The sequence below is a fragment of the Henckelia pumila genome, chromosome 4 (genome assembly GCF_033568475.1).
Source record: "Henckelia pumila isolate YLH828 chromosome 4, ASM3356847v2, whole genome shotgun sequence".
Lineage (NCBI taxonomy): Eukaryota > Viridiplantae > Streptophyta > Magnoliopsida > Lamiales > Gesneriaceae > Henckelia > Henckelia pumila.
In genome coordinates, this window is record NC_133123.1 from 97,333,836 (window position 1) to 97,345,349 (window position 11,514).

General features: G+C 40.6%; 1 protein-coding gene across 1 annotated transcript; it reads right to left on the minus strand.

Moving 5' to 3' along the window:
• Positions 1-1,214: 1,214 nt before the first annotated feature.
• On the minus strand, positions 1,215-1,915 carry LOC140861435 (uncharacterized). The gene is made up of 2 exons (XM_073264454.1): positions 1,747-1,915; positions 1,215-1,516 (listed from the first exon to the last, which is right to left on the minus strand). Exons 1-2 carry the CDS (start codon positions 1,913-1,915, stop codon positions 1,215-1,217), a joined length of 471 nt encoding a protein of 156 aa, XP_073120555.1.
• Positions 1,916-11,514: the final 9,599 nt, after the last annotated feature.

Sequence of the window (11,514 nt, forward strand, 5' to 3'; positions counted from 1 at the left end):
CAATTCCCAACTTGGAAGCATCAGTATAAACCACAAAATCTCTCTCTCTAGATGGCATAGCTAACACTGGTGTTGTCGTAATAGCTTCTTTCAACACATCAAAGCTCTCTTGACACTCTGGCTTCCAAATAAACTTGACATTCTTCTTGGTCAATGCTGTCAAGGGCACAACAATTGATGAAAAACCCTTGATAAAACTGCCTATAGTATCCGGCCAATCCGAGAAAACTACGAATCTCTGATGCGTTTCTTGGCACAGACCACTCATTCACTGCTTGTACCTTGGAAGGATCTACTTCCACTCAATTCTTGGAAATAATATGACCCGAGAACGGTACCCTCTCTAACCAAAATTTGCACTTGTCGAACTTAGCATACAACTTCCGCTCTCGGAGTACTTCTAGAACTGTCTTCAAATGCTGTGAATGTTCTTCTCTATCCTTCGAGTAAATGAGGATATCATCAATTAAGACAATGACAAACTGATCCAGGTACGGCTGGAACACGCGGTTCATAAGATCCATGAAGACCGCGGGTGCGTTTGTCATTCTGAACGGCATCACGAGAAACTCGTAGTGGCCATAACGAGTCCTAAACGCTGTCTTGAACACATCAGACTCCTTCACCTTCAACTGGTGATAACCAGAACGAAGATCAATCTTCAAAAATACAGAGGCTCCTTGTAACCGATCAAAGAGATCCTCAATTCTAGGAATTGGGTACTTGTTCTTTACCGTCACTCCATTCAACCCTCGGTAATCAATACACAACCTTAGGCTTCCGTCTTTCTTTTTCACAAAGAGGACTGGTGTGCCCCATGGAGAGAAACTAGGGCGTATGAATCCTTTATCAAGCAACTCTTGAATCTGCTCTTTTATTTCTTTCATTTCTATAGGAGCCAATCTATACGGTGCCTTAGAGATTGGCACAGTATCTGATACCAAGTTAATAGAGAACTCGAATTCTCTATCATGTGGGATACCTGCAACATCGCCTGGGAACACATCCCCAAAATCTCTGACAATGTCCACATCAAGAATTCCTGGACGTGTTGGCATCTCAGTCAAAGATAAACTGGCTAAGAATGCCTCACATCCATCATGCACCAACTGCTTAGCTTGCATGAAAGATATAATCTGAGTCCTCCTCGAACTCCTAGTAGTCTCAAACCAAAATTGTTCTTCTCCCTCCGGTCTGACCATCACTGATCTCTGCTAGAAGTCAATCACCACAGCATTCTTCGTCATCCAATCCATCCCAAGTATTAAGTCAAACTCTGGCATAGGCAAAACTATGAAGTCTGCAACCACTGACTGTCCTTGCAATAGCAGTTCAAGATTCTTCACAAATCTCCGGGTGGATAGCTCTTCCCCTGAAGGGATAGTCACTGAAAACCCAATCGTCAATTCTTCGTGCTGAATACCCCTTTTATGGGCAAAAGCCTCCGAAATAAAAGACTGGGTAGCCCCTGATTCTAACAAAGCTCTTGTGGCTACACCGGCTACTACAATCCTACCTGCATTAACGGTGAATACATCCACGGAAAAAGATTGAAGTTAAATAACACAAGTTCTATTTAGACTCATTAAATCATCAAATCCCAAATAAGATACTACGCATGCTAATACAGTCAAGTTCTTCAAACATGAAACATGCTACAAAATGTTAACCCCGAACAAGAAAACTTAAAATCACATGCGTCAGTGAATCGTTTAACTGCTCTAAACCAAAAACTTAATATGTTACCTCTTATGAGTGTAGTGTCTGGGTCGGCCTCCTTGGCCTGCATCATGAACACTCGACCCTGTAGAGGCCTCCTCAACTCCGGGCAGTCTTTAGCTACATGACTCGGCTTCTTGCATTTTAAACACACTCCTGCCTCATTAAAGCACTTCCCAAGTGCGTACTGTGGCATGTATTGCAATAAGTCTTATCCTCAGTCCTAGGAGGAGCGGGTCTTTGGGCATGATGCCCCTGAGGTCTCTGGGCCTGATGCCCCTGGGGCCTAAAGGGTCCCTGCTGATGCTGCGGTCCAATGTACGGCCACTTGCCGTGCTGCTGCTTCTAGCCATGTGCTGGGAATGGCCTCTTACCCTGCGCCTCGGCGCTGATGTCCCTCAATGTCTACTCAGACCTCAAAGCTCGTCTGAGCGCAGAAGCATAGTCAGCTTGCTCTGCCATAAACACATCTCGGCGGATAGCGGGTCACAATCCAACACTAAAGTGTTGGAGCTTCTCAGCCTTGTCGTCTCCAATCAAAGGTACAAAATGGCAACCCCGCTCAAATTTCACCACGAACTCAGCCACTGATAGGTCCCCCTGTCTCAGGCTCAGAAACTCCGTCTTCAAATGGGACCTCACATCCGCGGTGAAATACTTCTCAAAGAAAAGTCTCTTGAACTTAGTGCAAGGTAGGGTAGTCGTTTTCACTGTCTTCTCAACTCCCTCCCACCAGAGGGCGGCATTATCCTGGAGAAGAAAGACAACACAACGTACTTGATTTGGATCTCCCAACTTCATATACCTAAAGATCACCTCTAGCGAACGAATTCATCCTTCCGCTAACAGCGGATCAGTAGTGCCAGCAAAGTCTTTCGGATTCATCTTCCTAAACTGCTCATAAACAGTCCCAAGTCCAGCCCTCGGAGCGTCCACATGTTGCTCTAGGATACGGGCTAAGCCAGCTAGCACCTGAGTCCCAACATCCGTAGCTGGTGGAGGTGGTGAGGGCGGAGGTGGTGGTGGTGGAGGAGGCGGAGGAGGTGCATGGGGATCATGACGACGTGCCATCTACACGCAAGTTCGAATTCTCACATTCAAATTTCATGCCGTAAAAAAAGATTTTCTTTAAACTTAAACATGCTCAAAATATTATAGGAACTAGAACTATCAAACTTATACAGTTAGAAATAATGAAAACATAAATCTTACAGACTTTGAGGTGAGATCCCTTGAGTTTCGGAAACCGGCAGTAGGCACAGACCAAACCAAGACCGTGCTCTGATACCAACTGAAACGACCCTAACCTCTAAACTTAATTAAATAATAAAGAAAATACGGATTTATAAAAAATTTTCCATGACTTGTTTGAAAGTAAACAAAGAAACCCTGTCACACCCAACAATTCTAACATAAAGAAATATACTTCTGATAAAAATTCAAACTGCGGTAATAATAAACTATGAAAGGAGAGGCAACCCCACACGGTTGCAATAATAGCGATAACAAAATTCTAAGACTAATATTTGAGCATAGGGAAAACACATCCAGGCTAATACTGAAAGTACTCAAATTAAAATACTTTATTTCAAATATAGACTTATGCGGAACTTAAAAGTAGCGACGGTCATAGGGCCTTGCACCGCCGACGACCTCAATCTCGAGGATCCTGCCCCTCGGTCCCTAAATACTCCTCCTCACCTGCAATCAAACAAGCATAGTGGGTCTAATTACTCAGCAAGTATAAACAGTGATATATATAACAAGGGTTTTAAATAAATGAAGCAATACTCAAAGTACTGTACATAATTTACTTTGAAACGTAAACTGGAAATATGCATGGTACAAGAGAATGAGACAACCTGTAAACAATGAACTCACGCCAACTCGCGCTATGAGACTTTTGAACTTTCTTAACTTAACTGAAACTCATGCATGTTTGAAAACAGAATCAGTTAAGACGAGTCAAACTGATACTGAAACTCAAACTGAAAATTTAGATCCTTGAATTGTGATCCTCTATTTTTGATCGATCAATGGCTGCAGTATAATATGCCGGCAAGACTCCGAGATTTCTCCCGACGCGACATTGCCCCTTTTAATTTTATTTGGTAGGGATCCCGAGATTTCTCCTGATCTCACTCTACCCGTTTGTTTTTGTAGGGATCCCTGGATGTCTCTCGATCTCGTACTACACGTCGTTTTGACAAGTGAGTGAGGCATCCCCCAACCCACATTGCCCTGTCTTGTCACAATCAACTCACTTTGTTCAAAAATATTTTCTTTTTCCTTATTTGACTCGACTCAAAATACTTATCTAGCATGAATAGAAGCGACTTCCTTTGTAAACATTTGCTCGGCTCAAAGATGACACTCAAGCACACAAGTATGCAACTTTAGGAAATAAAACTCAACTAAAAAATGTGGGTATTAGGTGAGTGAGTGACTGCCCCTAGGTGAATTACCCAACTTTAGCTCTAATTCTCACAAACAACGCATAACCCGAGCAATCAAACCAAAAAACCCTTAACTCGATCTTACCTTAACCGAATTCGACCTGGCTTGAACCGACACTCTCCAAACACTACAAACTAACCATAGGACTAGGTTGTGAATTCATTTGACAGCCCAAGCAATCCAAAAAAAAAAAAACCATTTCCGGACAGCCCCTTTTCCTCTTAAGAATTCTGCACCAACACCTTAAACTTAAAAGACTCTTAACCTATCTAAATCTTAACCAAAACGAGCCCAATTTATACCCACGCGACCAAAACGTCTTAGCCATGACCAAGGACTAGCCCAAGACACGACCTGACCAGCAATGGTGACTCCCCTGTCCAGAATTCAGTAGCCCCTTCACAATGCATCCAACACTCTACTTCACTTCTACCTCAATAATTCAACCCCATGCCCCTTTTTCCCTTGACTCTACCTCTTTCCAAACCACCAAACACACCTATTAACATCTCTTAGGAGTTAACACAAGCAACTAGGCATCCCTCAACCACACTTCCACTCCACAATTCGAAAACAACATGATCATGCACCAAAATGCAATAAACTCTTGAACAACCAATGAAGCAAAAATGGAATCAACAAAATGCTCAAAACACATTTCAATCTCAGCCCTCAAACCATAAATTTTTTGAATTTAGGGCATGCTCAACTTCTGAAATTTCTAATTCACCATATGCATTCAAAACACTTCATGTCTCCAATCACAATCACCTTGCAACTCCTTAAACTTCATGCATATACATATTTCGAAAATTTTACATATTACTTGCTGAAAATTACTTAAAACCAAACCCCACATGTCATATAAACATAGGCATTTGGAAATTAAAAAGGGATTTAGCACAAGAACATAATAGGTAGCTTGAATGCCCAAGAAAAGACTATACTTTCCTTGACTTTTAACTACCAAAAATCGAACCAAGGAAGGGGAAAGAGGCTGGAACACTTGACCAGCAGCTAGTTGGACCTCCCGATGTGGCTTCCTGGCGATGGAGGTGGTGGTGGATGGCAGCGGCTGGAGCTTCAAGATAGGGGGCGGCTGAATGGGGGAAGGGAAATGGGAGGAAGAGGGGGGGGGGGGCGGCTAGTTAAGAGAATTAGGGCTAGGGTTTGTGTGAGACCCCGTTTCTAATCATCTAAACTCTTTTAATTAAACACAAATGAACACGAGAAGCCGCGGAAAAGAAATCAAAATTTTTTTTTATCAAGCTACAGGCGCGGGCGCGCCTCTTGGTGGTGCGGGCGCACCGGAATTTCGCACCATGCAAAATTCCAAGGCCCAGGGAGGCGCGGGCGCGCCGGAATTTCTCAAAATGCGAAATTCCAAGCCGAGGGGAGGCACGGGCGCTCCTCATGTCGCGCGGGCACGCTGCCTCTTTGACCTGCACTGAAAAACACTCCCAAAAAGCAAATCTAATGCTTGGGAAAGTGCAAAACCATAAACCAACTTAATCATAAACATGCATTGATATATCCGACTGTCAAAATACAATACATGAAGTTCTAGAGTTGTACAATAATCAATCTAGTAGAACATGCATCACTTCTAAGTTCTACAATCAAAATACAACAAGTACAACCGAGTTCGAAAACAAAATCGACTCCTACAATAACGAGGCCTCACTATATCAACTCGACCACCTAGCCATGCGATCTCTGACTCGATCCTGTCCCACCTGCTGTCAAGTACACATTCAAACAAAACGACAGCCGGATAATCCGGTGATAATACAATTCCCAGTAAAAGAGACAAAGCATGCATATCAAATAATATATCGAACACGATATATGAAATAACCAAACAAGAGTTCCAATAACATGTCAATAACTCCAAATCAATTTCATAAAGTGCAATGCATGTCTTTAAAACAAGGATTATCAAGTCTAGATAATCACAAGGTAAAAGTTCTCTTTTCTCAATTGGGATCCCGAGGACAAAATATCTCCAACACACAGACTCTCCCGGTCGAGGTGGACGGTGCATATTTTTCTTCTCTAGACTCTGGGCACATATAGAGAGTGTTTCTCGACAATTGGTAAAAATCTGCTAACCAATGTCACTCAACTATAGTCCACAGAACATCTAACTCTTCTGAGCCTCTCTTGCCCGCAAAACAAAGGTAATTGGCTCAATATGAAAGCAATGCAAATCAAAACTCATTCAACTGATTCCAGTAAAACAAATAACATATAATTCAAGAAGCATGCAAGTATGTGATTTTCCCTAGGACACTCGAATCATTCCGGATTCAAGTTAATCGTCCTATTCCATTCCAAAGTCGTCTTTTACCTCTTCTTTGATTGACGTAGCTGAAATCCGGACAAGCTACAAGCACAAAAAGCTCAATCAAACATCATTCAATTCAAGTCAAATAATAAAGTAACCTCGATATCAAACCTAGATCAATTCGTCAACGATTCGAATTCTGTAATTTATGGGCTCCAAAATCTGCAACTGAATCTGAAAGGAGATATAAAAGAATTCCAATGTCAATCCATCCAAATCAACCATTCAAACTCAATTCCAACTCCTAAATCCAAAATCTCATCAATATAAACGATTGATATTCCAAAACTCAAACTGGCGGTATAACGGCTATAACTGATCAAACCGGAAATACAGACAGTATAATATCAATCCAATAAACTCAAATCAACCATCAAACCCAAAAATGGCTCAAACCCAACAAATCTCCAAAACCCAAATTTTGAATAATCTTTTAAAAATCAAAACAATTCCGAACGACGTCCAAATTCAAAACCAAAAGAGAATAAACAATCAGAACTCTGCCAAGAACAACATACTCGAAACTTAGTCGATTCTAACAATATACGAAAAACAAAACGTATCTGATCAGAGAAATACTTACGGTATAACGGAGCTCTCGTTGCCGTGATCGCTAATCTACCTTCAGAATTAAATTCCAACGGACGGATCGACCGGAAATTGAAATCACAAAGCTTGGAATGGGTTTGGGGCATCGTCTATGGAGGAGAGAGGCGAGGGAGAGAGGAAGAAGGAGAAGGAATGGGGGAAGAAAAGTCAAAAGCCTATTAAATATCTAACAATCTCCATTTTTGCATTTTAGTCCCTGAAAATTCCGAAATTTGCAAAAAGGATCCTGATCAAAATCAAGTCGGATCGTGAACTCTGAAATCTCTAATTAACTCAACTAAGCTCAATAAGATAAATTCGGGGCGTTACAATTCTCCCCCTCTAAAAATATATTTCGTCCTCGAAATCAAAACGGTTCAATCTCATAAGAACTAGATAGAGTCAAGACTGCAATAAAGATTCTTCTCTCAGGACTAACCCTGAATTTGCTGCTCCAAACAAACTATGTTCTTCTAACTGCTTCTTCAAATCCGTAGCAACTTCACTGTACTAATACAAACATGAAACGGTTTGTCTCAGAACTATTTTGATTCAGGTCGAAACCCTGAATTAGTCATCTCAAACAATTCGTCATCTCAACAAATCCGGTCTCATCAGTTAAAGAGCAAAAGAAATTCTGATCTGGTAACCCAACAACAAGGATTCGGTGATAATCCGCATCAAAAAAACGGAAAACACTACATGAAAACCAGAAAGAGATGGAATAAAACAAGTCTGTAGAAAATATCGCCCATTATCTCCGGACTCTAATGATATTCAAACAATCTCAGAGACGATTTATCTCTCTTCTCATCTCTGACAAATCTTTCTGAAACTCGGAGTCTTCCAAAATATTCGATCTTTCCAACCAAAATACAAAATTTTGCATCTAAAATTTGAATACTTCGACCGCTTAGTCCAAGTCATCTTCATTCTTGACACAAAATCATCAACTGATCCAAAACCTCGAAACAATTCTGGTCCCAAAACAAGTGATTCAAAAGAAGAACCATCCAAATACAATGGAGGTTTTCAATTCTGCTCGCACAACTCGTCAAAAGATTCCATCCAGATAATCATCTGATAGTTTTTGTTGTACAAGAACTTCATAAAAGTTAGCGACACTCGTCGGCTAGCGCAAGGGTCAAGCACCATGCTTCAGATTTTCCCCTCCCGGGATCTGGGAGTTTCATATCTTCCTCTCATTAGAACCATGGACCTTCAGGATCGGTACCTTGATTTACCAAGTCTGGTTAAGGTTGAGCTTAAGAGAAGGCATAGACTGCTCATACAAAACTTTTTCTAAACAAGAGGCAAACCTCTAATCCATATCATTTGTTCTGGCTGTCCGTCATTCTGAGGATAATCACTGAACTCAGGTGTACTAGAATAACAAAAGTCTCTTCGAAGACTATACCAAAAGAAAGGCCATAACCAAGATCTCTATCCAAAATGACCAAATTCGACATTCAATCAATCTGTCAAAAGTTTTGACAGAAACACTAACATCTGATCATGTCTGAGAACCATTCTGTAGGGAATACAATAGCAGATTCATCAATCGGTCAATCAAACTCGGATGGCAATTCAAACTCAGACTGACTGGTAGCTCTGCAACAACACCTGTCGAAAGTTCCCAATTCTATTCTGAAATAATAAACTGTACCACCGAAATCAGATCTCTCTCTCAGCTACCAGCTGTGGACAGTCCAGATTATCAGTAGTTATTCTTTAAACTTCCTTCTGCATCTGTTCTGAAAAGATCAATCCCTCAATTCTCTGAATATCCGTCTGTCATCTGAAAGAATACTGAATAACTCAAAAGTGTCGATCTCTAGATACTCTACTTTCTCGAAACATCTGACGTAACAAAACAATTACTCCCAACATACGATCTCGGCACTGAACTAAAACTCAAACTGTAACCCAATCTGAATTTCTTCAACGAATTCTCATACCTGCTTCAAACTCAAAATCGAAACTGTATCAATCGTCACTTAAAGAGAATTACCGATAGTAGATAAAATAAAAACATATCTTTTGGCTTAGAGCAACAGCTGCTGCATTCGATATTCCCGGAATGAAAATATTCCAATCAAAAATTCCTCAGTACTTCTAATCATCTTCTCTTTCTTATACTCAGTCTGTACGGAAAATTTTTACTACAGCTACCAACATCAGGGAAGATTACGGAAATTTCCTCATAAGAAAAGCGATACAGATCTTCTAATCAATAAGATCGTGACGAGATCAATGTCCAGATTCAGACATTGAGTCTCGAGCGTGTTCAACTGTCTCGATGCTCAGGCTAATAATTGATTCTTCCAAACAAGAATAAACCTCAAATCTCAATAAGAATAAGTGCAAAACACCGTAAGGTATGCAATACAGAAGAATAAAGAATTCTGAAGTGCTGGTCAATCTCTTATTCAAATCTATAAGAACTGGTCTCATAAGATTAAGTCCAGACATAAGAATATATCCTGCTGAGTAATCGGCTTTACGAACGATAAGAATTTCTCATAGAATCTGCGATAGGACTCAAAAATCTTCAAATTCTAGGTAAAGACGTCGATATAGATCAATTCATTTTGTGCCGGTCGTGAGGTGATCAACAGAAATTCCACCTCCAGATAACATGGTTGATAAGAACACCTCAAACCAATCAAAATTCCGTCGGTAAAATAGCATATCACTGCTCGGCATGCAATCAGCGATCATCAACCAAGAATCTAAAAGATCAGTACAACTCTTCAAACGGATTAGAAATCCACAGATCAAATACTTACGAATTCATCTAACATTTCTGATAGGTTCAGTTCAAAGGGTCTATAAAACTGAAGATGAGTTTACAATTCAAACGGTACTACAACAGAATCAAAGCGGCCATACCTTATTCCGAATCCACTCTTCCATACCTCTTTCTTACTACTCTCAAATGATGATGTGTGATCTCAATTCGTTGCTGAAATTAACTTCATAAATCAGAGGCAATCCCGAAATCTCATCTGGCAATACTAGCAAACTCTCTAACCACTGATTTATCAACAATTCGGGCTAGATTCTAAGACATCAACTGTATACAAAGAGAATTCCTCCGTACAATTCTGAAATCAAGCGATCATACAACAGACAAAAGCAACTATGGAATGCAAAAGCTCAAAAGGCAGAGGATGCATCATAGTAATATCCTCAGTTAAGAATAAGGAGCGTAACAGAACTATCAGAATAAGAGCATAAAATCATACTCAACAATTACCTGTTGTGTCATCATCGGGTGCAACACAAGTCTGCGGATCCTCATGGAGAGAAAGATTCAACGTCTGTTGAATCGGAGGTTGATTCATGATCGAAAAGCCTCTAGGCCGATTCTCGTGTGGCAGTTGAAATGAGTGAACTACACAAGCTTGTCCCTCCTATTGAACCATCGGTCTAAAAGAACTCCCCGACTGAGACCCACTGGTATAACGCTGAGGACATCTCCTAGCAAAGTGTCCTGGTAGATGGCAGATATTGCAGCATCCAGAAATCCCAAGGCAATGCTCACTGAGGTGTTTACCTCCACAGTTATTGCAAGATACATCGGAAGATCCTGAACTATGTTTGGAACCAGACTGTTTCGTTCCGCTGGAGCTGGAAGAACTACTCCCATACTTCTTGAATGACCGTCCTCTCGGTTGCAAACGATCTCTAGTGGTACTCCCTCTGTACACGGTCGATTTTTGGAACGAAATCTGCCTAAGAAATTCAGCTTTGAACAAACTCCACATAACAACCAAACCTTGATTCTCTAATGCCTTCTTCCTAGAAATCCACCAAATTTTGGCAGTCCCTTGTAGTTGGTACATAACTAACCGAATTCTACGGTCATCGTTGTATTCCAGAGAATCAAATAACTGGTCGATTTCTTCTAACCAATTCACACATTCCACTGCACTCTCTGAACTTCTCAGGGTTGGGGGTTGAAAGGTTTAGAACCTCATCAACAAGGCTTCCATCGGCGTTGGAGTAACGTCCATTCTCCGGTCGTAGAACAACCTCGTTCAATCGAATTTCGATACGAAATGTTCCTGTTCAAAAGTTTATCGAGGAACACATATTTCAAATTCGAGAGCATTAGGACACAACATCTCAATCTCAACTCAATCATCTCGAGTCCATAATCTCTATTCAACAATTTTCTTCTATCTCAAAAATATTCAATTTCAATTGGGAAACAATTATAGTTTATATTCCAGATAATTCATGCTTTACAATTAACATCACAATCATGTAGTTCAAGTAATCTTCACATAATAAAGCATGCTCAAATGGTATTTAAAAAACAATTAAATAACTCAATCACATGCGAGAATTCAATTCATGCGGACTCGATCTACCCTGCTCACTCTAATTCAGTCAAA